The following is a 22048-nucleotide window of genomic DNA, read 5'->3' as shown; positions in this document are numbered from 1 at the left end:
TAATAAATGCAATAAACAATGGTGGCCATTATATTGTTGATAATAACTACTCACTTTGGTTTACAGCCAATTTGATCCTAACCCCCATTTACCTTTATGGGGTCCCCTCCCCCGCCTGGAAAGCTGGCGTTTCTTCCAATAATAGCCCCAATCAGTGTTAACATTGCTTAAATAATTAAATCTTTTTAATGGTAGAAAAAACATTTTTTGTCATACATATAACAACACAGTGGTTCAAACTAATTCATATGAAATAAACGTTGTCGTTTTGGGAGTCTGGAACCGAGGAATTTTAGTTTCTTTGCAGAGACTTTCACCTTTGAATAAAGATGGTCACAGTCACTGTCTTTCTCTTCTGAATACAAATCATAAAGTTCACGAAGCACTAGCGGTACGACAACCAGTTGCAGTTTTTCCAAATAAGGAATATATTACTTCCCTTATATGGAAGTGACCGCGTTTGGGAAAAACGACAATTTTTGCCTAAATTTTCTTGATATGGCAATCCCTCACATGCACATTAAATCCCTCAGGTATCCCAGTCAACCCTGCGCGCAGGGTCTAGTTTACAATTTAGAGTCGAAAACGTCACGCTCATAATTTGACCTTCCAAGTAGTTGAACCATCAAACGGGCAGAGCATGGCAGGGCCAGTTAGTCGGCCAGTCAGTTAAGAAGACGAGTCTTGGATAACTTCTCAAAGTGACATTAACTGGAAAATATAAAGTTTAACTTGCTCGGAGGACAAGCGCTGCAAAGAAAACACTGCCTTTTCGAGTAACCTGAATCTCAACTTTGCTGGAGATCAAAACTTTCTTTCTTTTCTTCGGGAGAGTTTGCTAGAGACTTGGCAATCATTTATATGTACGAGGAAACATTTTTAAATATGGTAAAATAATCAATTCTATTATGCAAGGCTTCGATAGCAATATGGTAATTAAATAGACCTTTTCCACCTTTCTGTGACATGAAAGCGAGGGTAAGAACCATTTTCAGCAATATAGATTGCAGTTGCAAGTCTCAAACAGACTGCGGGCACCACCTCTTTAGTACTAGATATCTTTAGTACTAGATAATAGCAAAATTTTCTTGTAATAGCCAATACTTTTTTTAAATTTTAATTCAAGTTCCTCTCGACACTGGAATAGAGTAACTAAGTAACTCTCAGTGAACAGCCCCCCCATTTCTTGACCTCCTTTATTTAACATCAGATAGTATTTTATCGTACAATTGTTCCCATTTTCTCGTCACATCTGCTGAGTCGAGTTGCCATTCCATGTGTTTTGGTCATCCTCATCGTCTCGAAAGTTCTGCAAGCGGTGGATATTCCCGTCCGATGACTGGTTCGAGCCACGTGGGCTAGTCGCACGTCGCCGCACCTCGGTTCTTAGAGTAAAACAAGATGATATTAAACTAAGGGCGCGTCCCCCCCCCCCCTATAATTCTGGAATGGGAATGGTTGGCCTTTATTCCATTCAGGAATTGGGACGCTGGATAAACGAACGCGCGCTTTGTCTACTCTAATCATTCTCATTCCGGAATCACGAGTAAAAAAACGCGCCCTAAGTGTTGAGGGTAGTATTCTGATGTATTTAGTATGTATGGTAGTATCCTAGGACTGGGAGGATTTGTTCATCAATATCCCAATAAATATTATCTTTATTGGTATTACTTATTACAATTATTGTAATTTGATTTATTTATTTTTCGGAGGGCCACAAGTAAGGGTTCTTAAAAGTCCTTCTTAAAATAGCTGCTATTGATAATGCTATTTCTTTAAAATAAAGCTTCTGCTGATACTACTACTTAATATAGCCGTTCTTTTTAAAGTCTTTGTAGAGCGCTGGTAAGGAAAGTTTCACGCGTGCACTTTGTTCACTGCCTCGCGAGGCCAGAAACTCGAAGTTCAAGCAGGAGATAATTTTGCCTCAGTTGCTTGCGAGACGTAATTTCGTTCGATCGACGTCCGCACACTGTGAGTTTCTGGCCTCGCTAGGCAGTGCGTAAAGTGAATTTTTTTTAACCGTGTGCGCCGGGCTTAAGGGGTGGTAAGTAAGGTATAAGTACCTGTCCGGTTTGGATTGCTCAGGTGGGATGTCCTCTCTTTCCCGCGAACTGGAAGCGCCGTACGACCCACGCTGCATGGCAGGGCTGCCAAATAGGAAAGCGCTGATGAAGGTGAAGATGGCGATAAATGGCGCTAGAAGCCATCCAAATAACCCGGCTGAATCCACCTCAGACGAGCTTGCCTTGGCCTACAAAAACAGAGAGCGTAATTACTGACGATCCTACATGCTTGAAAATTTCTGTTCTGTTTTATTTAATATTTAAACACGAGGTTCCGCTATAAAAGGGAAAGCTCCTCCCACCACCGGGCTCTAATTTGCAATTATAATCATAACAATGCCACGCTAGCAGTCTCAAATTATAAGTCTCCTGTAAAATTACTTATCTCTTGGCATAAAACTATTTTGCTGTGATGAAAATGCTCGTATTTAAGATGGCGCACAGCTTGGTATAGCATTATTTTACTATAAATAAGAACATTTTAGGTCGACAAGTATAGGAATGATATTTAATTTGGTTTAGAATATAAAATTTGAATTAAGCGCTCAGAACAATTGTCATGACATGTTGACGCATTGACGGCTGATTGATAACTGATTGTTCTTGAGCCTGGGGGTGGGAGGAGCTTTCCCTTTTATAGCGGAACCCCGTGTTTAAAAGTCTTTGTGCTGGCATCCGACAAATATTCAAAAGGCATAGTCAAAAGAAGGAAGGAAGCACGGCGGCTAACGTTTGTTAGCCTGTAAACCATTGAGAGAGGAGAGGATTTTTTATTTATTATTATTTTTTTTGGGCGGGAGGGAGGGACGGAGGGAGGGAGGGAGGGAGGGAGGGAGGGAGGGAGGGAGGGAGGGAGGGAGGGAGGGAGGGAGGGAGGGAGGGAGGGACGGAGGGAGGGAGGGAGGGAGGGAGGGACGGAGGGAGGGAGGGGAGGGAGGGAGGGAGGGGGGGAGGGAGGGAGGGGGGAGGGGGGGGAGGGATCGTGGTCAATGTCGGGGGCCAAGGTCATGGGTCGTGTCAGCAATACTCGCTTACAGATGACACGATGATGGTAGCGCTCGGCGCCAGTCCAAGGTCCGTGAGCGATCGCTGCATGTCGTCATCAGTGAACTGACGTCGAGGGTAGGTTGTTGACATGGCAACAGACGGCAGTCTCGATCCCGTGTGCTATTGAACATGAAAATGATTAACCTATAGACCTTCCGGAGTACACAGTTGTTTCATTTGCAGAGCAGAAAGCCGCCATTATTGCGCAAATCCCGACTTCTTTCTAGGACGATGTAACCAAAGACAAGTAACACATAAAAGAAGTCACAGAGTCACGTATTCAGCTTCGCATTTTTGGAAACGTATCGAATTTTTTTTTTTGGCAAGTCTCGTCTGTCTTTCCGGAGGCCCCTCTCCCTCAAACATAGGGGGAGGGGGGCTTAGTAAACCCTTTTTTGTCATACATTACCCACCGAAACAACATATTGGTGTGCAGTCGAAAGAAGAGCTTCGCATTTTTGGAAACGTATCGAATTTTTTTTTTTGGCAAGTCCCGACTGTCTTCCCGGAGGCCCCTCTCCCTCAAACATAGGGGGAGGGGGGCTTAGTAAACCCTTTTTTGTCATACATTACCCACCGAAACAACATATTGGTGTGCAGTCGAAAGAAGAGCGTCAGCTGGGAACAGGTGGGTGATGCCGCTGCCATCTGGAAGGCGGAACTGCAGGCGCACGTTCGAGCTGTAAAGTCAATAACGAAAACATGGTATAAAAGTTATACACCTATATAAAAATAACGTCAATTTAACGACCGAAACATGTTTTTAGGTATTAATTATTCGGTAGAATAAAGGTGAAAATTAAATTCCAGCGATCCGAAACAATATATTATTATTAATCATTAAAAAAATCAGTAAGATTTATAAATATTTTTTTCTGCATTAGAAATATATTTATAGTTTCTTATGGTCGTATTATTCATGTTATAAAGTTATAAAGTTGTTCTCTAAAAAGGTGTTTTTAAATAAAAAGGAAATAATGGGAGATCAATTTGGTAGATCATGTAAAAGGCGAAAAATTTCGGCTCTGGGTGTCGTTTTTAATTTAAAATCGTCAGATGTAGACAAAAAAAATACAGAAATAAAAAAAAAAATTGAAACACCAACAGTACAAATCCTTAAGAGGGAAACACTCTTTTTTATAAGAACGTCTAATTTTCAGTTAAAGCTAGGCCGTTCTTATTTTTGTCGCATTGTAAAGCTGGAAATATTATTCTTAAATTAGGTTGATAGAGTATAAAGGCTGATACTCGCATATTAAGCAACTAGCAATCTCGCATGTTGAATATTCTATTAAAGCATATGCAAAAACAACAGTCCATAAAAAATTAGTTAAAAAATTTGCATGTGTTATTTAAAAAGTAAATAGGTACTTAATATAATCTTAAAAGCTCGCGAATTAAATTTTACATCTGCCATTTTCTTGACAAAGATGAAAAACTCGCAACAGTTTATTTGAACAGTTAAACAAATAACTGAAGCAGCCAAGTTTGCTTCAAAGAGCCTTGATAATGGATATTTGTAGTTCCCTTCACCGTCTGACTTCCTGGAAAGGTAAATGTTTGTATCGTTCATTTACTGTAGATCAATTTAGTAAAATATTGTGATCATTGGCAGATTTGTCTTCAACGCGTATTGTGTGCGGTATCTCATGCATGCGGAGGTGCTCTTGGGAAGTTCTCGATTTGTGAGGCTCGAATTCCTGTCTTCGCCTTATAATTCCCCTAAGAGCCTTCATCACGGCCGCACGGACATCTCCAATTCTCCAGCAAAATAGAGCAGGGTTGATAGACGAATTGAACATGGCTATACTGACGCCTAATACTACGTACACGGGAACATGGTGACCTTGATCGTGTAATACAGAAATGACCATTGCTATTAGACACGGGAGCCAGCACAAGACAAAAGCCCCATACGCGTACAAGGACCCAATAACAGAGCGCTTATACCGAGGGATGTCTAGAGCAAAACGCCGGCGCGGTCCGCGAGGGTGGCGCTCTCCAAGCAACTGCCTCATATGTCGCGCCAAAACCAAGTAGATCTTACAGTAGCTAAAGAAAAACACCGTGAAACAAGCCACCACATAAAGACTCCCTATCGCGAAGAACGCACTCTGAGGAGCTACGCTCCATAGGATGGCCAACAGCGCGGCGCTGAGCCACACTACAAGGCAAGTGATCACCGTACGGTGGGCTGTAACAACCACTTGGTAGCGGAGATGTAAGTACAAGGCCAAATAGCGGTCCGCACTCAGACAAGTCAAGCTCAACAGCGACACGCTACCGAGGAAAATATTGAGAAAGCCGCAGACAAAAGTGAGCCGACAGAAGATGACCTCTCGGTCGCGACTAAAGCGGTCCAGGAAAAGCCAGGAGATGAAGACAGGATGAGCGATGGTACCAATGGCCAGGTCAGAGAGCGAGACGTTAGCTAGGAGTAGCATGGAGGGCGTGTTAAGCGCGCGAGATACACACACAGACACCACGATGAGACAGTTCCAGATAGTCGCTGTTATCATGGATGCAATATGTAGCACTATCAGAACGAGGAAAACAGAGAGCGAGAGCGATTCGCGGCTGATTGTGCTTGCCAAGTGACTGTAACAAGGGTGGCTTGCGTTACTCATCGTTAGCGAGACTCTCATCCCTTCTGCATCAGTAGTCAAATAACGTTGCGCCTTGGTGAGTGATATTTATGAGGGAAGAAACTGATAGTGAACTTGCGCCTTGGTGAGTGATATTTATGAGGGAAGAAACTGATAGTGAACTTGCGCCTTGGTGAGTGATATTTATGAGGGAAGAAACTGATAGTGAACTTGCGCCTTGGTGAGTGATATTTATGAGGGAAGAAACTGATAGTGAACTTGCGCCTTGGTGAGTGATATTTATGAGGGAAGAAACTGATAGTGAACTTGCGCCTTGGTGAGTGATATTTATGAGGGAAGAAACTGATAGTGAACTTACACAGGTGACAACACCTGTGTGACACAAATCCTTTCCAAAGAATACAAGTAATTCAGCCTGCACTCAAGAGATAAAGAGCTTCGATGCGATTGGCGGAGCGCTACACACTCTAATTGGCTAAGCCTGTCAAACGACAAGATCTTATTGGTGGATTATTTCCACCTGACACTTTGGGTCAATCCTTAGACTATCCTTAATCTCATCTCCGCTATCGCCATAAACGTTTTGCTGCTAATTAACTAAGACAAAACGTCTTTTCATAAAAAAAAAAGTTGTATTTTCGTATGGCAATTGTCTGAGAAAACCTCTTAGATCGCATTACTCACATGTAAGATCAGATTTTGAAAAAGCCTTTATGTTATGAAAACTCACAGCAATCAACCAGTAAAGCATTTGAAGTTATTGAGAATCACTGACATCAATTACCTTAAAAAAGGCACTGTACCCCGTTTTTACGATAAAGAACTTACTAATTCTCCCCCCTCCCACCCACCCAGGGCTAAGGATAGAGCACTGACTAGTTGCACCCCCTCCCCCTCGGTCCTTAGGATAGAGCACTGACTAGTTGCGTTACTCTCACTCTTCTCGAAACCCCTTCCTTCCTTAGGATAGAGCGCTAGCTAGTTCTCCCCCCTCCTCCAAACCAAAAATAAAGCACTTACTAGCTGCCTCCCCCTGTATATGTTGACGCTGCAGTCGTAGAAGCAGATGTGTCTTGGGCTTGCTGTCTCTCCTTCAGCTCCGCCTGTTTCTGGGCTTCCCTCTCGGCCTTGTCTCGCGCTATTTGCTGTCTGACGGCTTCACGCGCTGCTCGCTCTTTCGCACGATCTTCTCTTATCTGGTTCACAAGTTCTTGCTGCTTTCTCTCCTCGATTTGCCGTTTAGCGTTTACCAGTTGCTGGCCTTCTTCACGCCTTTTTGCCTCTTTTTCTATTTGTTCCTGGGTTCAGAGAAAGGGGAAAGTCCAATATTTGTCAGCACCAAAATCATACTAAAAATCGTCAGTATTATGCAGTCATTTCAAAAGATTGATTCTCATCCGAGTTTTCTAGAGAAGGGAGTAGGACGATAGATATAAAAGCGGCAATCGCACCAGTTTTTTCTTCCGGAGGGCCGACGAAAACCTCAACCGTTAAGAGACAAAATAATCTATTAGAATCCGCGCTATTTAACAGGCCATCCGCTCTAAATTACAGGTCACATCCTCAAAGAAACTTCCAATAGACACACTGCTTTTACAATTTTGAAATATTTTTCGCGTTTTCCGTTAAAAATCATCGGAGATTGTTGCGTAATCGACCGGAAGTAAACAATGCCGCTTTAAATCTAATAATTTTTAGATTGATCAGGGCGAACTGAGATTTACTATTTTGGATGTGTCAAACTTGCAAAGAGCTCATCGATCTATACAAAATACAACAAGCGATATACCTGTTTTTCCCTCTCAGCCTTTTCTTTTCTCTTTTGTTCAATGAGTCGTCTGGCCCTTCGTCACATGAGGCAGAATAACACGCTGTTAGCTACACAAACATACCGGAAACTGTACGAGGGAGTACATTCCTTTATCCCTTTCCTATATTATAAATTAATATAGATTATATAAAAAAAAGGCAGTTAACTTGGAAAGATGACTAGGAACAATAGCATTTCACTTTAACGGGTAGGGGAAGGTATCCGTTTTCAGTCTCTGTTTTTTTTTGTAATTCTGCTAAAAATAGCCAGGCACCAATGAGTTAATGAGAAAAAAGTAGGTTAATATGTCAATACTAACTAATATACTAATATTAACAATACTAATATCAATTAAAAGGAATTAGAAATTAGAAGTGAAACCTAAAAAAGTTTACTTATATCCTTTTGGTGAACATTTTTTTCATGAGTGCACAGCCTGTGAAGCTCAAACACGACACAAATATCATGCAAGTACAGCATTGCCAGTTATAAGATTCCTTTTATAAAGTAATTGAAGGAGTTCGTATACAGAGACCATGCTTCGTAGCCAAAATAAATCCCTTTGCAGACTATTTTCATATGTTCGCCCCCTATGACTGTTGGCCATATTGGATCACAAGTTTGTTTTGTCACTGAGGCTACATACAGTACATGTAGGTGTGCTCATAAATAACAATAGAATCCAAAATGGCTGACAAAAGAAGATGTTTACAGTCAGACTTTGCGATGTTACCCAATAGGTTTTCTCATGACTTTTAGTATGCTGCTCACACTAACAAATAAAGGGTAAGGGTGTAAAAAGCTGATTAAAAGTCCTCCAGACATGCAGACAACATTAAAATATTGACTCACTTTTCAACCCTTTCCTCGATTGAAACACTTTCATTGGTTAATGAAGGGTCAGCCTAAAAGTAAAGACATTAATGATAAATTCTTAATATTTTTTTCAGAAAGAAAAGTATACACCTGTATGGAAAAATAATTTAAACAAAAATAAATATAGCTTCTTTGGTGTTGGAATGCTTCTTTGGTGAAGGAATGCTCTTATCAATTAGTGATACAGGCTTTGTATGTACAGTACATTAAATTGAGAGACTTCTTGAGTATCTTTCTTGACATGATACAGTAACTACCCTGTTGTTATTAAGTACTGTTGAATAAAGGAGCTATTAGATCTTATCAGGTTTTAAGATCCAAAGGGGTGTTAGCCCAGAGGGATTTTATAGTTCAGCCGCCGTGAAGCAAAGCCCATTGTCTCTATCCGATGTGAGCCTGTGTTGTGCTGAAAAATTGCCTTAAACAAAAAGTGCTGAAACATGTACAGTACCCTAGATGGTTGAGATGACTGCTCTGCTGTAGGTTCGCTCTTTACTTGAGATCTTGCCTAAAAAAAATTAAGTATGGTATGTTAAGCATGGTACTGTAAGTACCAGAGAGAAGGATTAAACTTAACCATTTACAGTTAATATGTTATATTAAACTCTTAGCAATCTCAGTGAAGGAAATGATCCTGTGTCAAGAATTAAAACACGCCACATCTTTTCATCCCTAAAACTAAAAAACATTGACTGTGTCCATATGGTATGTTTCATTTGTGTATCCAGTAATAATGATAACAACAACAACAACAACAACAACAACAACAACAACAACAACAACAACAACAACAACAACAATGATAATAATGATGAAGATGATAATAATAATTGTAATGATAACAGTATTATAATATGCTGTAATAGATAATTGCCCTGTGCACTAAAATGCTTGTGTCTCCTTACATGTTCTGCTGATTGTGAGGATCCCTCACTGCTTCCATCTTCACTCTTCACTTGAACAGGACCACTTGAAGACTGAGAATGGTACACCTAAACAATAGACACCATTACAACATAACAGGACATAGGACAGTTTTTGCAATTGAGCAAAGTCATTGAAGTGGCCATCCACCAATGATATGTATAAAGTGCTGCTACCTCAAAGTGTCACAGGCTTTGAGAACTAGATTACTGTGCAGGACCAAGAAGTGTAGAAGACTGTTGTGCAGGACAGGACAGCTGAAGACGCAGGATAATGATGATGTGCACTATACCTCAAAGGCAGCTGTTGCTTTGCTGATGATCTCCCTAGAGGTCAGTCTGCCTCCCAGCACTTCAAGAGGCATACCATTTTCTCCAATAATGAAAAGGGACGGTATGCACACCACAGGATCTTTATTAAGTTGGTTAAGGATCAAACTATTCATATGTAATAGATATAGAATGTTGAATGGCAAGATGTAAATAATTTCATTTTTTCCCTTTTATGTCACAGCAAAGCCCTGAAATGCTAAATCAGATCAAAATAAACATGTAATGACTCTACTGTAAGCTGAGCATGATTTTCTTGGGGAGGCTTAGGGTCATGACAATACTTGAGCACAAGTTGTATTTCCCCATCTCCTTACTACCCCACCCTCCTCTCCCCAGCCGGTGCCACTAACCATGGTACATGAACAGTACAGTAAATCCATATTAACAAAGGATACATAGCTGTGAAAACTGTGCACACTGCTCGCTAAAAGAAAAAAAAAGAAGAAAAAATGTAGTTTCTATCAATGGTGGTGCACATATCAACCATTTGTACTGAACCTCTATGTTCCATAGCATACTGTAGCTTAAAGCAAACCTTACCAACAGTGTCTTGCGGTCTGAGGAGATTTTCTTTTCATTTTTTTAGCTATTTATGGGTCGACGGCCTACGTATGATTTATGCAGATTTAAGCAGATTTATAGCCCTTTCCTTTTCCTGGATTCCTGGTTCCAACATGGTTTGAGTTAGTTGGTTCTTGCCTTTGCCCTGAGGGTTTTTCCCTGGCTTTCCCCCCTCAACGAAAAAACAACAATTTTAATCTAAGCTGTGTTCCCTGGTCAGAAATAAGCCGTATGGCAGCTGTCTGAGGCACATTCTATGCCTTCGACTCAACCACGTTGTATCTGCACTCTCGTAATTCAGCACTCCAGCCGCAGGGAGGGTGATTGCTCCCAACATTTTATTTGTTATTTATCTATATGAGATCATGAGAGAAGTTATCTTTTGTGGAAAAAATGAGCACATACTTGCACATGCAGTATCTTACCTCTCATTAGCCAACTTTATTGCAATACATTTGTCCTGTGAGAGCAACTCGCTGACCTAGGAGAAAATAGGAGAAAAGGAGGAGAAAATAGGTGTGTTTCAACAGAGATAGTTACAGTATGTTATATGGAAGGAATATCACTTCAATCGACTCAGGCTATATGTATTTATTAAAACATTCTTACATAATAGTGTTTCTGCTATGTTTCATGGTGAAGCCTCAAAAGGAAATATTGTTGAGGACATAAAACATACAGCAATGTGTCTGCTAGAGATGTAGTTATTCAACATTGCTCTCTCGTCTAGCTGAAGCTTAAAAGTTCCCCCTCTACAAACTTCCAACCTTTCTTTATAAACAGGATCATGATAAACACCTAAACCACAACCAGGGTTCAGCGTACGTTATGTACTTTAGGCCAGGAAAATGGGATCTTGTTCACCAGAAACAGGATATCATATCACACAGGCCTGTAGCCAGGATTCTGAGCAGGTGTTCATTTACCCATTTAGTAAATCATAGTGTACAGTAGCTTGTCTTAGCTCGCAGGAGTGGTACTCAATTTTCCTTCATGAGAGCAGACCTTCTAGTGGAGTGAAGTGGGGGAGAGGGGGTCTTCCCAGCCTCTGGGCCAGTAGCCAGAATTTTGAGGGTAGGGGGGGTTCATTTACACATTTAGAGCTCCTCCTAGCCTGCGAAGGCTCTTAATTTTCCTTCATTATAGTGGACATTCCAGTCGAAACCCCCTGGGTATGTAATAGCTTTCAGGAACAGGATTTAGGGAGAGCAGTGACTGGGAAGACCAGGGTGTGGAACAAAAGTGGACAGCATACGGGTTTCCGACACCCCTTCCCATCCTCCTTTCAGTACCCTGTTTACTGTATTTGTGCATCTCTTCTGTGTTAGCATACAGTATATGTGCTCTATTTGTTCAAATAACATGCAAGTCTCAATACATTCTGCACAGGGATAAAAATCGTCAAATCAAGTTTTACCATTATATTTCAACCCCATATCTAAGGGGGCGTTTTTTTTCCCATCATTCTGGAATTGGAATGGTTGGTAGAGAATGTTCAGAATGCATTCTAGTCATTCTGCTACATTCTGGAATTGGAACGTGGTATAACTGAATGCAGTTTTTTTCTATTCTAATCATTCCGGAATCATGAGTAAAAAAGCGCGCCCTAAGGGATACACCCAAATCATCAGTATATCACACTTACCTGTAACTCTGACCAGACATCACCCATTTCGATGGAAACTTCATCAGAGCCTACGAGAAAAGGGCTGGCTTAAATAATACTTATACCATGATAACTTGATGCGACAATTTTCAGTCTAAGGAAAAGGTTGCAATTTATTGTCATATAGCGCCCGCCGTAATTAATCGATGAAAATCGATCATCAGTTGGTCAATCGATAAATTTGGTATTAATAGATGAAATCAGCTGATTAATATCGATTAATATTGGTAATTGATTATTAATCGATAGTCATAGGAGGATATTCCTTAATTTCATCGATTTTATCGATTATCATCGGCTGTCATCGATTGACTACCCTGGCTTCATTATTATTTCATAACATTCTCCGGGGCCAACAAATGTTAATAATGTGAGTTCGTGTATCGAAAAATACTTTACTGAATGACTGTCGTTGCGATTGTTGATAGTCATTAGTTGGGCTATGATTTGATGAAATGCTCTTTAATGTTTTGCTCGTTTTGTCGACAGAGATCATAGCAGGCCGCTCGCTTCACTCATCTTGCCACGCAAGCTCGGCTCGAACTCCGACGCTTGTGTGCAGGGAGACACAATATAAATGGCATTCATTCTTTTATTCAAGGATCCACAAGGTTCCGTCGACCAGCGACATGTTTCATTACAGCTAATCTCTGCTATTATAATCTGTATAATCAGAGAGGCTTACAACTCTGTGCTGCCCATTTCAAAACGGTATCATTAAGAGCCTTTAACAATGAACGTATACTAAAGAAATAATTGCGATCATTCAGATCATATTTAATGAAAATCGATGAAAATCGATATTAATCGATCATGGTACCATCATCGATTACTAATCGATGAAAGGTCACAAATTTGCAGATCATCGATTAACCATCGATTTCCAATATTAATCGATTGATTAGCATCGATTGATTTCGATTAATATCGATTTTCATCGATTATCGGTTTCATCGATTAATTACGCCGGGTATAGCGATAACTAGGCTTTTTTGTCACATTCATTTATTGGGAAATCTCAGGGAGTGCGTAGTACATAGGCAAAGGGACAGTCCAACAAGCAAAGTGTAGGAAGAGTAAGCTTACAGAAAGCTTAATATACTTAATAAGTTAAGAAATCATAAATTTTATGATTCATTCTCCTCACCTTCGATGTAAACAACGAAGGGAAGCTTTCGCTGTTTCGAAGCTATTATGGCTTCTGGAATGCTTCCTGTAAACCAAAGCATCTCTAGAGAAGTCTCGTTTTCTAGGAAGACGAAGTGTTGAGATATATTTCTGAGATATTTGTTTCCGACACAAAAAATACGTGTCAACCAAAAAACTATGCTTTCGCGATGAGGTAACCAGGCCTTCAAAGCAATTTCATTTTATCGTGGGGGAGGGGGTATCTCTTGCAAAACAAAGATTAAACACATTTTTACTCCTTTTTTCATTCCTCGAAATAAAACAAAACACTACTGGATATTACTTTTTTTAACTGTTTTAATAGTTTTGGACACATCAACTGGCTATAAAGATAAGTAGAGCATATTTCCAATCTAAGTGTCTAAATTACCCTCCCCTCCCGGTAATTTTTTAAAGTTTAATTTAAGATGGCTGCTTCCTTGGTAAAAAATCTAGTCGTTGCTTTTCCAAAAATAATTTCTTCTTCGCACTCTCTCTGCTATTGTCGAGAACTTAATATGACTAGAGATTCCTCGCTAAAAATTATATCGCGAATGGCAGGACATAGTCACTGGGCGAATATCAAATTCAAAAAAATGCATGCCGACTTAGCACGCAGCAAACTTTTTGGGAGAATTTCTATGGAAATTATCACAGCTGTTAGAGGCAAGTCAAAGTAACCACAACTCCCTTTATGATATAAATAACGTGGTAACTAGTGTTAATCAAGATAGCGTAGAAGGATTCGTCACTGCCTTGTTAATGGCATAAAGAGGAACTAGTTTATGGTAGAGTTAAAGTCGAAAAGGGGGAGGCTAGTTGGGTATCTTAACTTTAGCTCCTACAATGACGTGGCACTGTCATAAAATTGGGGTGGGGGGGGGTACACTACTTTCTGTTTTTTGTATGGCTTTTGAAATTGTTTTGGCTAACACATGCCCCCAGTGCCCCTCCCCCTGTATACCTGCCAACTCTCCCGTTTTTATCGGGGACTCCGCGGTCTACCAGTTTATGACAAAATTTTAATCAGCCGAGTTGTTTTTGAAGTAGAAGTTGGATGTTAGCCACAAAGTTCTGCAATTCTCATAGTTTGTTTCCAAGTTATGACATTTTAATGTTTTTCAATCCAAATAATTAATGAGTCTTTTACAGGCGTTCCTTGTAGACCGCAGGACTAACGCAATACCGAAACGCTTGCAGATATCGATCAAACAAGTTTGAACGTTTTAACGCGAATTGTTGAGAAATTGACTTGTACTTTGGAGATCGTACAGTCGTTATATCGATTGAATATATCCCGTACCCCCTCCCCTCCCCCCTAAAACATCCCCCATTTTTAATGGTCTGGGGGCTGGTAGGTATGCCCTGCAACAGCCTTGTCTTTGACAAGTTATATATTGTAGCTTGACATGTCCTTTTAGGCTTACCATATTTTAATTTAGATAAAGGCCAGGGGGTTGTGGTTCTAGCGCACCTCTGTAAATTCTAAGGCTAAGCATTTCCTCCCAAGGACTAAAGGACAGTTTTTTCTCTTATTTTTGGCAGAGAGTGGACCAGATCCAAACTTCAACCCTAGGCTTGAGAAACTAATAGATCGAGCAAAAGTGGCAAGCATGCCAAAAAGCAGAGTTGAAGGAGCAATCAAATCTGGGTCCGGTGTAAGTGAATTGTGAATTATTACCAGGATTATAGGCTAGTTTTACTTTTTTTTTACAGTAGTAATCTACAACCTCAAACTCATGCTCAGAATAATGCTCTGTAACATCTCCTAGAGGTAGTGCACCTTTTAACCAGTGACAATTACTTGCATCGTTTCAGAGCAAAGACAATCCATACACACAGTGTAACTTTGAGGTACTTGGCCCTGGGGCCTGTGGACTGATTGTTGATGTGCTGACTGCAAACAAAGTAAAAGCTAAAATTGACATCAGTAGCATTCTTAAAAAGAATGGGTAAGGCATATGAAGGAATTCATTGTAGTGGTAGATAATGGGGCTGGCTACTGCTTGAGATTTGGGGAGATTCAGTGATTTTAAAAATATATATTGGTTTATTTCAAAGATTAAAAGACAGGTTTATGGAATTATTTGTTCCTAGGGGTCTTATGAAAGATGGTGGTTCTGTGTTGTTTCAATATCAAGCCAAAGGTAAGGTCAGTTTGACTGAGAAAAATAGATATTTTATATTTGTATACAATTGATTTCTTTTTTTTTAAGGGTAATCCAGGTGTTTATACACAACTATAGAGGTTAAAACCAGCCAATGCTCTTGATTTTTTTTTATAAAACTTTGGTGCTGCCATCAAATAGTTCCGATGCCGAGGGAAAGGGTTTCCCCTAAAAATGTCACATGCTTGTCGATAAATTGAATTTTAATACTAAGGGATAGCAAAATGGATGTGGCCAACATATATTTTGACACCTACAGCATAACCATGGGACATCAAAAGGTCATGGTCCATACATTTTAAACCAAAAATTTTAGATACCTATCAAGCACATCTTTGCCGTGATGTGGTGCGGTTATAACAGATTTTCTAAAAAGAAACCCTAAAGGATAGCTCTAGGTGCAAATCTTATTACCCCCTCCTCCACTGGTTTCTGATTATTCACTTGAATAACTCTAATGTTTTGTATGGGAGAGTCTAGCACTAAATTAAAAAATATATATGATTTATAGAAATTGATTTTCTTTTTAAACTGAACAGTGAAACCTAGGTAATAAATAATGCCAGTGTTTGTTATATTTATTTGAAAGGGGAGAGGTTTCTTTGTAATAACTTTTTCAAAGTATCTACTGCTATACTCTGTTAGACATATAAAGATAACAAAACAAATAGATCTGGCATAAAATGATTTTTTTTTCTTAGGAATTGTCACCATAGATGATATTTTTCATGATAAAGATGGTTTTGAGGGAGCCACATTTCCATTGAATGCTGCAGTGAGCAAGGTATGAACAGGATGCACACTGTAAGTGTATAGTATACAGTTATTATTGATGAACGACAAAATATTTCTTACTGATCATTTATTTTTCTATTTTTCAATTTTTCTAAAAGTTCTTACCCTACACATCTCCTTTTGCACATGCTCTGGGTAAAGGACATTCTGTGAGAAGTACACTACAGGCCTATAGGCTGGATTTAGGGTGTGTTTTTTTAAGGTTCAGGACCATAGCAGGCCTTGGAATATTGGAGGGGTGGCACGATAGAGAAACATTAAGAAAAAATATTGGGGGACATAGCCATACCCCTACTGGTAACTTCCTTGAAATAAAAAAAAAACAAATAGGGGTGAGGGGACATACTCCAAGTGTCTCACCTCCTACTATAGCTCTGAGGCTCCCAGGCTTGCAATACTAAGAAAAGAGGGGCCATGCGGGGCAGCCTACTGGCCAGGAGCATATTCAGAGACAACTTCCCTATTGGACAGGACACAAGCACAGATCACAAGTATTTGTTATTCTTTTTCAGGCTGAGGAGTTAGGTATTGAGGCTGAGGCAGAGGATCTGTTCTTTACAAAGTCGGAAGATGATAAAAATGTTGTCAAAGTAGGTCATTTATAAGAAAAGGACTGAAATGGGGCAGTCAGACAATATGAATATACCGTTTATAGAAAAATGTTGTCATCACAAATATTGATGAGAACTATGAAGGCTTGTTATATTTCAAGTAAAGAATAATAAAATCATATGATTACCTATTTAAAGGCTACCAGTATTTATTGATGGTATTGCTTGAGTTTATCTTATTATTCTTGTTATTGATTAGCACCCATTGAGTTGCCTTTCACTTTTACACTGACATTTTTTAAATATATGTATCAATCAAGTTACTTCAAGCACTGTCAATTTAACCCCCAGAGTAAAGTCTTTAAGGTGAATTAACAGACTCAGATATTACGTCTGATATTACTGTCTCTCATCCTTATAGTCATAAGCAGAATGCATAAATACCACCACCAAACCATGATAAGTTATACCATTCCATGAGGTAAGCAGTCTTTGTGAAATAGTACTTTTTTTTCCTTTTTCAGTTTATATGTGAAGTAAAAGCCTTGAAGATTGTATCAGACAACATAACAAGCGTACACCCTGATGTTAGTATATCCACAGGGATAGAATTTATACCCACTACGCTAGTAACCCTGTCTGACCCTCAGCTAGAGCAGGCTGATAGGCTGATAGAGCTCATTAACAACCATACTGAAGTTATCAAGGTGTATGATAACATAGCAAATTATCCAAGTGCAACATGCAAGCTGTTTGCCGAATCATAATGTATGTAAATAACTTATGGACAAACATTAATAAAATATGAAATGGAAACTTAATTATTCAAAACAAAGAGGTCCACGCTCTCCCCTTTGTATCCAGTTGACAATGACAGACAAACTGAATACTACTGTAGATTAAAGAATGTTGATCAGCCACTCTTTTGCTATTTTTTCGCTTTGCACCAATCTCACCTGAAATATGGTAAAATGTGTGTAAAATGGCAGTGTGATGTCCGTCTTCAAATGGAGAGTGTCAAGACTGGCTTTTCCCTTTGCACCAATTTCACCTGAAATATGGTTTCATAAAGAGCAATATGGTGTTGGCTACTTATCACAAATAGGCTGAAATAAACTGAAGTTCGAAGTATATCCCATTTAAAGCATGCATACAGTACACCAAGGCACAGTTCAGGAGATAAAGCCATCTTCTCACACATACAAAACAAATTCACCTACACATATGTTTATAATCTAGAACACTACTTGTGGCCTAAAGTATTTTTGCTGTTTGTTAGCCTTCAAAGAAAGTTTTAAATCATGCCGTGCTTGGTGACGTTGCTCCTTGTGAATGTCTTTGATTTTCTGTTTCGCCCCCTCCCCAATGGTCCCATGCCATCCAAGGGCCTTGTAATCTGCCATTATACTCTTCCTTATCTTTGTTAGCTGGTGAATGTCTTTCTCTGGAGGCAAATTCTGCCGATAGTAGTGCCTGAGTTCGCGATGACCTGCCCTAGCACCTGAAGGCAAGCAAAGTTCATTGGTCGTCTCATCTACAGAAAGTGTCCCACTAGCTGTCTCGTCTATCTCCTTGTCAGGGTTATCACTGGGGTAACTGGTTGAGAAGTCGTAGTAGTCTGAATATTCCAAAGCAGCATCGCCCTCATAATCTATCTTCATGTGTCCCTTATCAACCATGTGACTCTGCGCCGCCTCGACTGTGTGGAACTTCTTCCCTTTTTCATTACAATACAGACAAACTTTACCAAGCCCGACTTTTTCACCAAGGTATTCCAAGAATCCTTTCAGGTCTACGATGTATTCCAGATCGGGCAGAAAAAAGCTATGTGATCTACTCATGTGACGTAAATTCTCTTCGTAGGTTTGACTCTCGTGAGGACAAAATAAACACTGAGTAATTTCAAGGGAGTCATCCTCGATAATCTCTCCATCTTCATCATCTTCTTCAACCATATTTTCTTCCTCGTCCTCCTTTGCAATCTTCTCTACTTTCTTGGTCATGTTTCCGGGCTGTCTTACCAACAAACTTGTTTTGCTGGCTCTTAAGACAATTTCGTTGTGTTTCTTCGACTGCATGTGGTTTTTAAAAGCATTTCCCGAAGAGAAATTCTTACAGCAGGATTCGCAACGCATTGTAGTGTTCTTTTCTTGCTCTTTGGCATCCACTTCAGCTCTTTGAGCAAAGACTTTCTCCTGGAACACCTCGGCAGTTACCGGTGCTAGTTCAGCGATCTTTCGTTTTAAGTTGTATCGATGCCAATCAGTCTTGTAGTGTTGTCTTTGTATATCACTGTCTGAAAATGCCACACGGCAAGTCATACAAGTGTACGAGGACATAACGAAAATTTTTGGTCACTTCTTGCCCAATTTAAAGCAAAATTTTGTTTTCTATTTGAATGTTTCGCAAAACGTGGCTCGGTTTCGATGATGATGGTATGGTGCAACTCCTCACAATGCATCTTGGGATGTTACCACAGGCAAACCATCTTCCGTCGGAATATTACGGACGTTCTTTGCTTACCACAGGAATTGCGAGTATTGCGTTACTTCTTTCAGTGATGTAAAGCATAGACATTTTACGAATTTTAAAACAGACAAAAAATTGGAAATATCAATACTTTTTGTTCTTCTCCATATCTAATGAAATATTCTTGTTTTTACAATTCCAAGCCAAAAAAAAAAAAATGTCTTACATGTTACCAGTGCCATAAATCGTTTTTAATATGAAATGTACGAAACAGGCCCCTAAATAGAATTTACGAAAGACATGACAATTAGCGCCTGTCTCGGCGACGTGCCCCAGAAGGGGGGGGGGGGGAGGGGGGGTGCACGAGAAGCAAGCACATTTAGTTCTAGTGTTTTCTGGTTTTCTGGAGACGCCACCATCGTCATCGAGCGCATCTTTTTTCTGACTACAATCATGACCAGATCGGATTTCAACGAAAGGTAAACAGCAACTCTATCACTTGTGAGTAGAATAAGTGCCATCTACGCTAAACTTTGGTTAACTGTGATATGATAAGAGAACATGCTTCGCCTATATTACTAGGGGTGCGTTTTTTTTTCTTATCTCTGGAATGGGAATGGTTGGTAGAGAATGTTCATTAATGGCCTTCAAGTCATTCTGCTAAAGGTAGCAGAAAGGGTGGAATGGCCTTCATTCCATTCCGGAATGGGGACGCGGGATAAACGAACGCGCGCTTTTTTTCTATTCTAATCATTCTCATTCCGGAATCACATGATAAAAAACGCGCCCTAGGACAAGTATTAGAATGCTTATCACGTGATCTAATTCTCCGGTTTGGGCAGCCTGTGGTATAATAAAACAACAGACATCTACTATATTACGGGGACTAGTACTAGAGGGCTTATCACTAGGTCTAATTCAGCTTGGGCAGCTGCATGGTGGGTTTCTCCGGCAGGAAAGCAGGAGAACGCCTCGGACCACTCGTGCTGAATCACAGTGTCACGGCTCGTCGTTGTCAACCCTTGTCAGTCTGTAGGCCATGAAGTGGTGCGGTGGCATCTTGAATACCGCAGGCACGGGCTTCATGAACCTAAAATAACACAGGGATACCGGTAATTACACAGGAAGTCCACCTTCAAGATACACAGGGATCTCTTTAAACAATATTACAAACAGAGCTTTTTTCAACCACTCGGACCTAGGAGAACGCAGAAAACGATACAAAAATGTAAACAAGCTCTAAAGCACGTGTGTTCGTTTATCACTTTTCCAGACGAAAACGGATAATTGGTGAAAGGGTTTCAGGCAAGCAATCAATTTGAATTGAATTCACCTTCCCCCCACATCTTCCAAGAACTCTTTGCAACGCGCGGGTGAAACCGAGGATAAAAAAAATTGCCATCTTGTTAACAATTTTGACTCTGACATCGGTGTCACAAAAGCGTCGCTATGAGTTGTGGGAAGTAGTGGGTAAGGTGCATTCTAGGCGTGGAATAGGCTTCCAGATTACACAGGCAACACATCACTTGATATTTAAAAAAAAAACTCAGCATAGTTTGCTTGGGGCTCGAGACCCAGAATTGGTATACTCTGAAAGGATAAGAAAATGGACTACACAGGGGACCCATAACTCAGGAGATGCACATACTTATAGACTGTCTCAAACTTGACGCGCATCAAGAAATAGCCGTCGTTGACTTTAAGGAGCATGTTGATGTCACCGACGAGAATGTCGGTTGATGTCTCCGTGGAATGTTCGTCTCCACGCTTGGTGACCACCCCATCGTTATCTTCTGCATTACGGGTCCGTCAGTTTTTGGGTTGATTCCGTGGAAAGTCACGTGATAATGAAGGCTGCCGTCTTTGAGCCTTAAAAACTAGTAAATAGATTATATATATGTAGCTAACCAGAAAATGCGCTTGTTTCTATGGCGCAGTACGGCTGGCATCCTTGGGCGCCAGGGTCCACCCCTCTCATGCTCAAAGGGCAGAGAGAGAGAAGAGCTGGTCACGTGGCAACTTACTAAACAAGCTACACAAGAGAAAAGGGTGTCTTGGAAGTATTTCAGGATTTGACTTCATTCAGTTCGAAGAAAATGGCCGCCGTTTTCCAGATGGTTGAATTCGGGCGCAAAAGCGAGCAGGCGAGACTATGGCAGTTCGGGGTGGCTTGCTGTCAACCACTCCACTATTGTTGTTTGCCATTGGAAATGCTTCGGTTTATTAGCGAAAAATTAAAAAAAACACAATTGAAAGTTAACCCCTGATTAAGATATTTTATTGAAAGTATACCAGTCACTTGCTTGAATTAGCCGATGGATGCGCGGTAGCATAAAAACGGAGGCGTGATTGGCCTTCTTTGAGGTTTCAAGGGGCTTCAAGTGCGAGTTTGGTAAAATTTACAATTACGATGGCGAATATTGTGAGTATATCTAAATATCGGGGGGACAGGGTTTGACCATTTGCTTTCCTCGCTTACTCTGATGTGTTGAATGCGTACAATAGCCTCCATCCTCGAATGTCTTGGTTCGTTCCCAGCTCAGCCCGCCATTTTCAAAAGCAGCTTTGAAAAAGTCAGTCATGCCATCTGGGTACTTGGCGAACGCCTTGCTACCGTAAAACATGTTCGGCATTTTACCACGCAGTGCTGGCCACTTCCCCCCCGGGGGCGGATACAGGGGGGTGGATATCCACCCCCCCCCCTCTTTTAAGTGAAAGATCTGAGATCTCTGTGACCTACCAAGAACCACTGGATCAGTTATAAGCTGTCTATCTATGGCCACCCCCCATTTTGAAATCCTGTATCCGCCCCTGCCCCCCCTCTGAAAATAGAAAATTGGATAATATTTATTTAATTTGGATGAAGGGTAAATGGAGGGATAAAAGGAACTCGTGGATATCGTATCCACACAATAGAAGCTAACAGGAAAATATATGCACTGTCATGTTCCCGAAATTTGAATAGAGAATTTTTTCAATACTAAGTAACTAATAAAAATATTCACATCGA

At 40.4% G+C, this 22048-nt stretch overlaps 3 protein-coding genes across 3 annotated transcripts; 1 reads left to right on the top strand and 2 right to left on the bottom strand.

The window, feature by feature from the left end:
• Nucleotides 1–1101: 1101 nt before the first annotated feature.
• On the bottom strand, nt 1102–13247 carry LOC5514334 (UBX domain-containing protein 4). Its single transcript, XM_032383902.2, has 14 exons — nt 13036–13247; nt 11868–11917; nt 10648–10703; nt 10057–10085; nt 9622–9740; nt 9311–9397; nt 8857–8913; nt 8382–8434; nt 7509–7563; nt 6740–7017; nt 3691–3793; nt 3102–3233; nt 2067–2254; nt 1102–1385 (listed from the first exon to the last, which is right to left on the bottom strand). The coding sequence occupies exons 1-14, from the start codon at nt 13115–13117 to the stop codon at nt 1247–1249; spliced, it is 1428 nt and encodes a 475-aa protein (XP_032239793.1). The 5' UTR covers nt 13118–13247; the 3' UTR covers nt 1102–1246.
• Nucleotides 13248–13474: 227 nt separating this feature from the next.
• Nucleotides 13475–17390, top strand: LOC116619274 (translational activator of cytochrome c oxidase 1). Its single transcript, XM_032383903.1, has 7 exons — nt 13475–13721; nt 14601–14713; nt 14874–15007; nt 15153–15202; nt 15925–16007; nt 16531–16608; nt 17094–17390. Exons 1-7 carry the CDS (start codon nt 13484–13486, stop codon nt 17334–17336), a joined length of 939 nt encoding a protein of 312 aa, XP_032239794.1. The 5' UTR covers nt 13475–13483; the 3' UTR covers nt 17337–17390.
• LOC5514335 (zinc finger protein 622) lies at nt 16761–19031 on the bottom strand. Its single transcript, XM_001634519.3, has one exon. It carries the CDS (start codon nt 18906–18908, stop codon nt 17805–17807), a length of 1104 nt encoding a protein of 367 aa, XP_001634569.1. The 5' UTR covers nt 18909–19031; the 3' UTR covers nt 16761–17804.
• Between the last annotated feature and the right edge of the window lie 3017 nt (nt 19032–22048).

The sequence above is a fragment of the Nematostella vectensis genome, chromosome 2 (genome assembly GCF_932526225.1).
Source record: "Nematostella vectensis chromosome 2, jaNemVect1.1, whole genome shotgun sequence".
Taxonomy (NCBI): Eukaryota; Metazoa; Cnidaria; class Anthozoa; order Actiniaria; family Edwardsiidae; genus Nematostella; species Nematostella vectensis.
Note: the sequence above shows the minus strand (reverse complement) of the source record. Positions and strands in the feature narration are given on the sequence as shown.

Bases quoted from the DNA above. Each gene is read 5' to 3' on its own strand.
- LOC5514334 (XM_032383902.2), bottom strand. From the start codon at position 13,117: ATGCTTTGGTTTACAGGAAGCATTCCAGAAGCCATAATAGCTTCGAAA. The intron at 10,704-11,867 runs GTAAGTGTGATA...ATTTTCTCCTAG, and splicing joins ATGTCTGGTCAGAGTTACAG to GTCAGCGAGTTGCTCTCACA. The intron at 9,398-9,621 runs GTATAGTGCACA...TCTATTGTTTAG, and splicing joins AAGCAACAGCTGCCTTTGAG to GTGTACCATTCTCAGTCTTC.
- LOC116619274 (XM_032383903.1), top strand. From the start codon at position 13,484: ATGGCTGCTTCCTTGGTAAAAAATCTAGTCGTTGCTTTTCCAAAAATA. The intron at 15,008-15,152 runs GTAAGGCATATG...ATTTGTTCCTAG, and splicing joins AGCATTCTTAAAAAGAATGG to GGGTCTTATGAAAGATGGTG. The intron at 16,609-17,093 runs GTAGGTCATTTA...TTCCTTTTTCAG, and splicing joins ATGATAAAAATGTTGTCAAA to TTTATATGTGAAGTAAAAGC.
- LOC5514335 (XM_001634519.3), bottom strand. From the start codon at position 18,908: ATGTCCTCGTACACTTGTATGACTTGCCGTGTGGCATTTTCAGACAGT.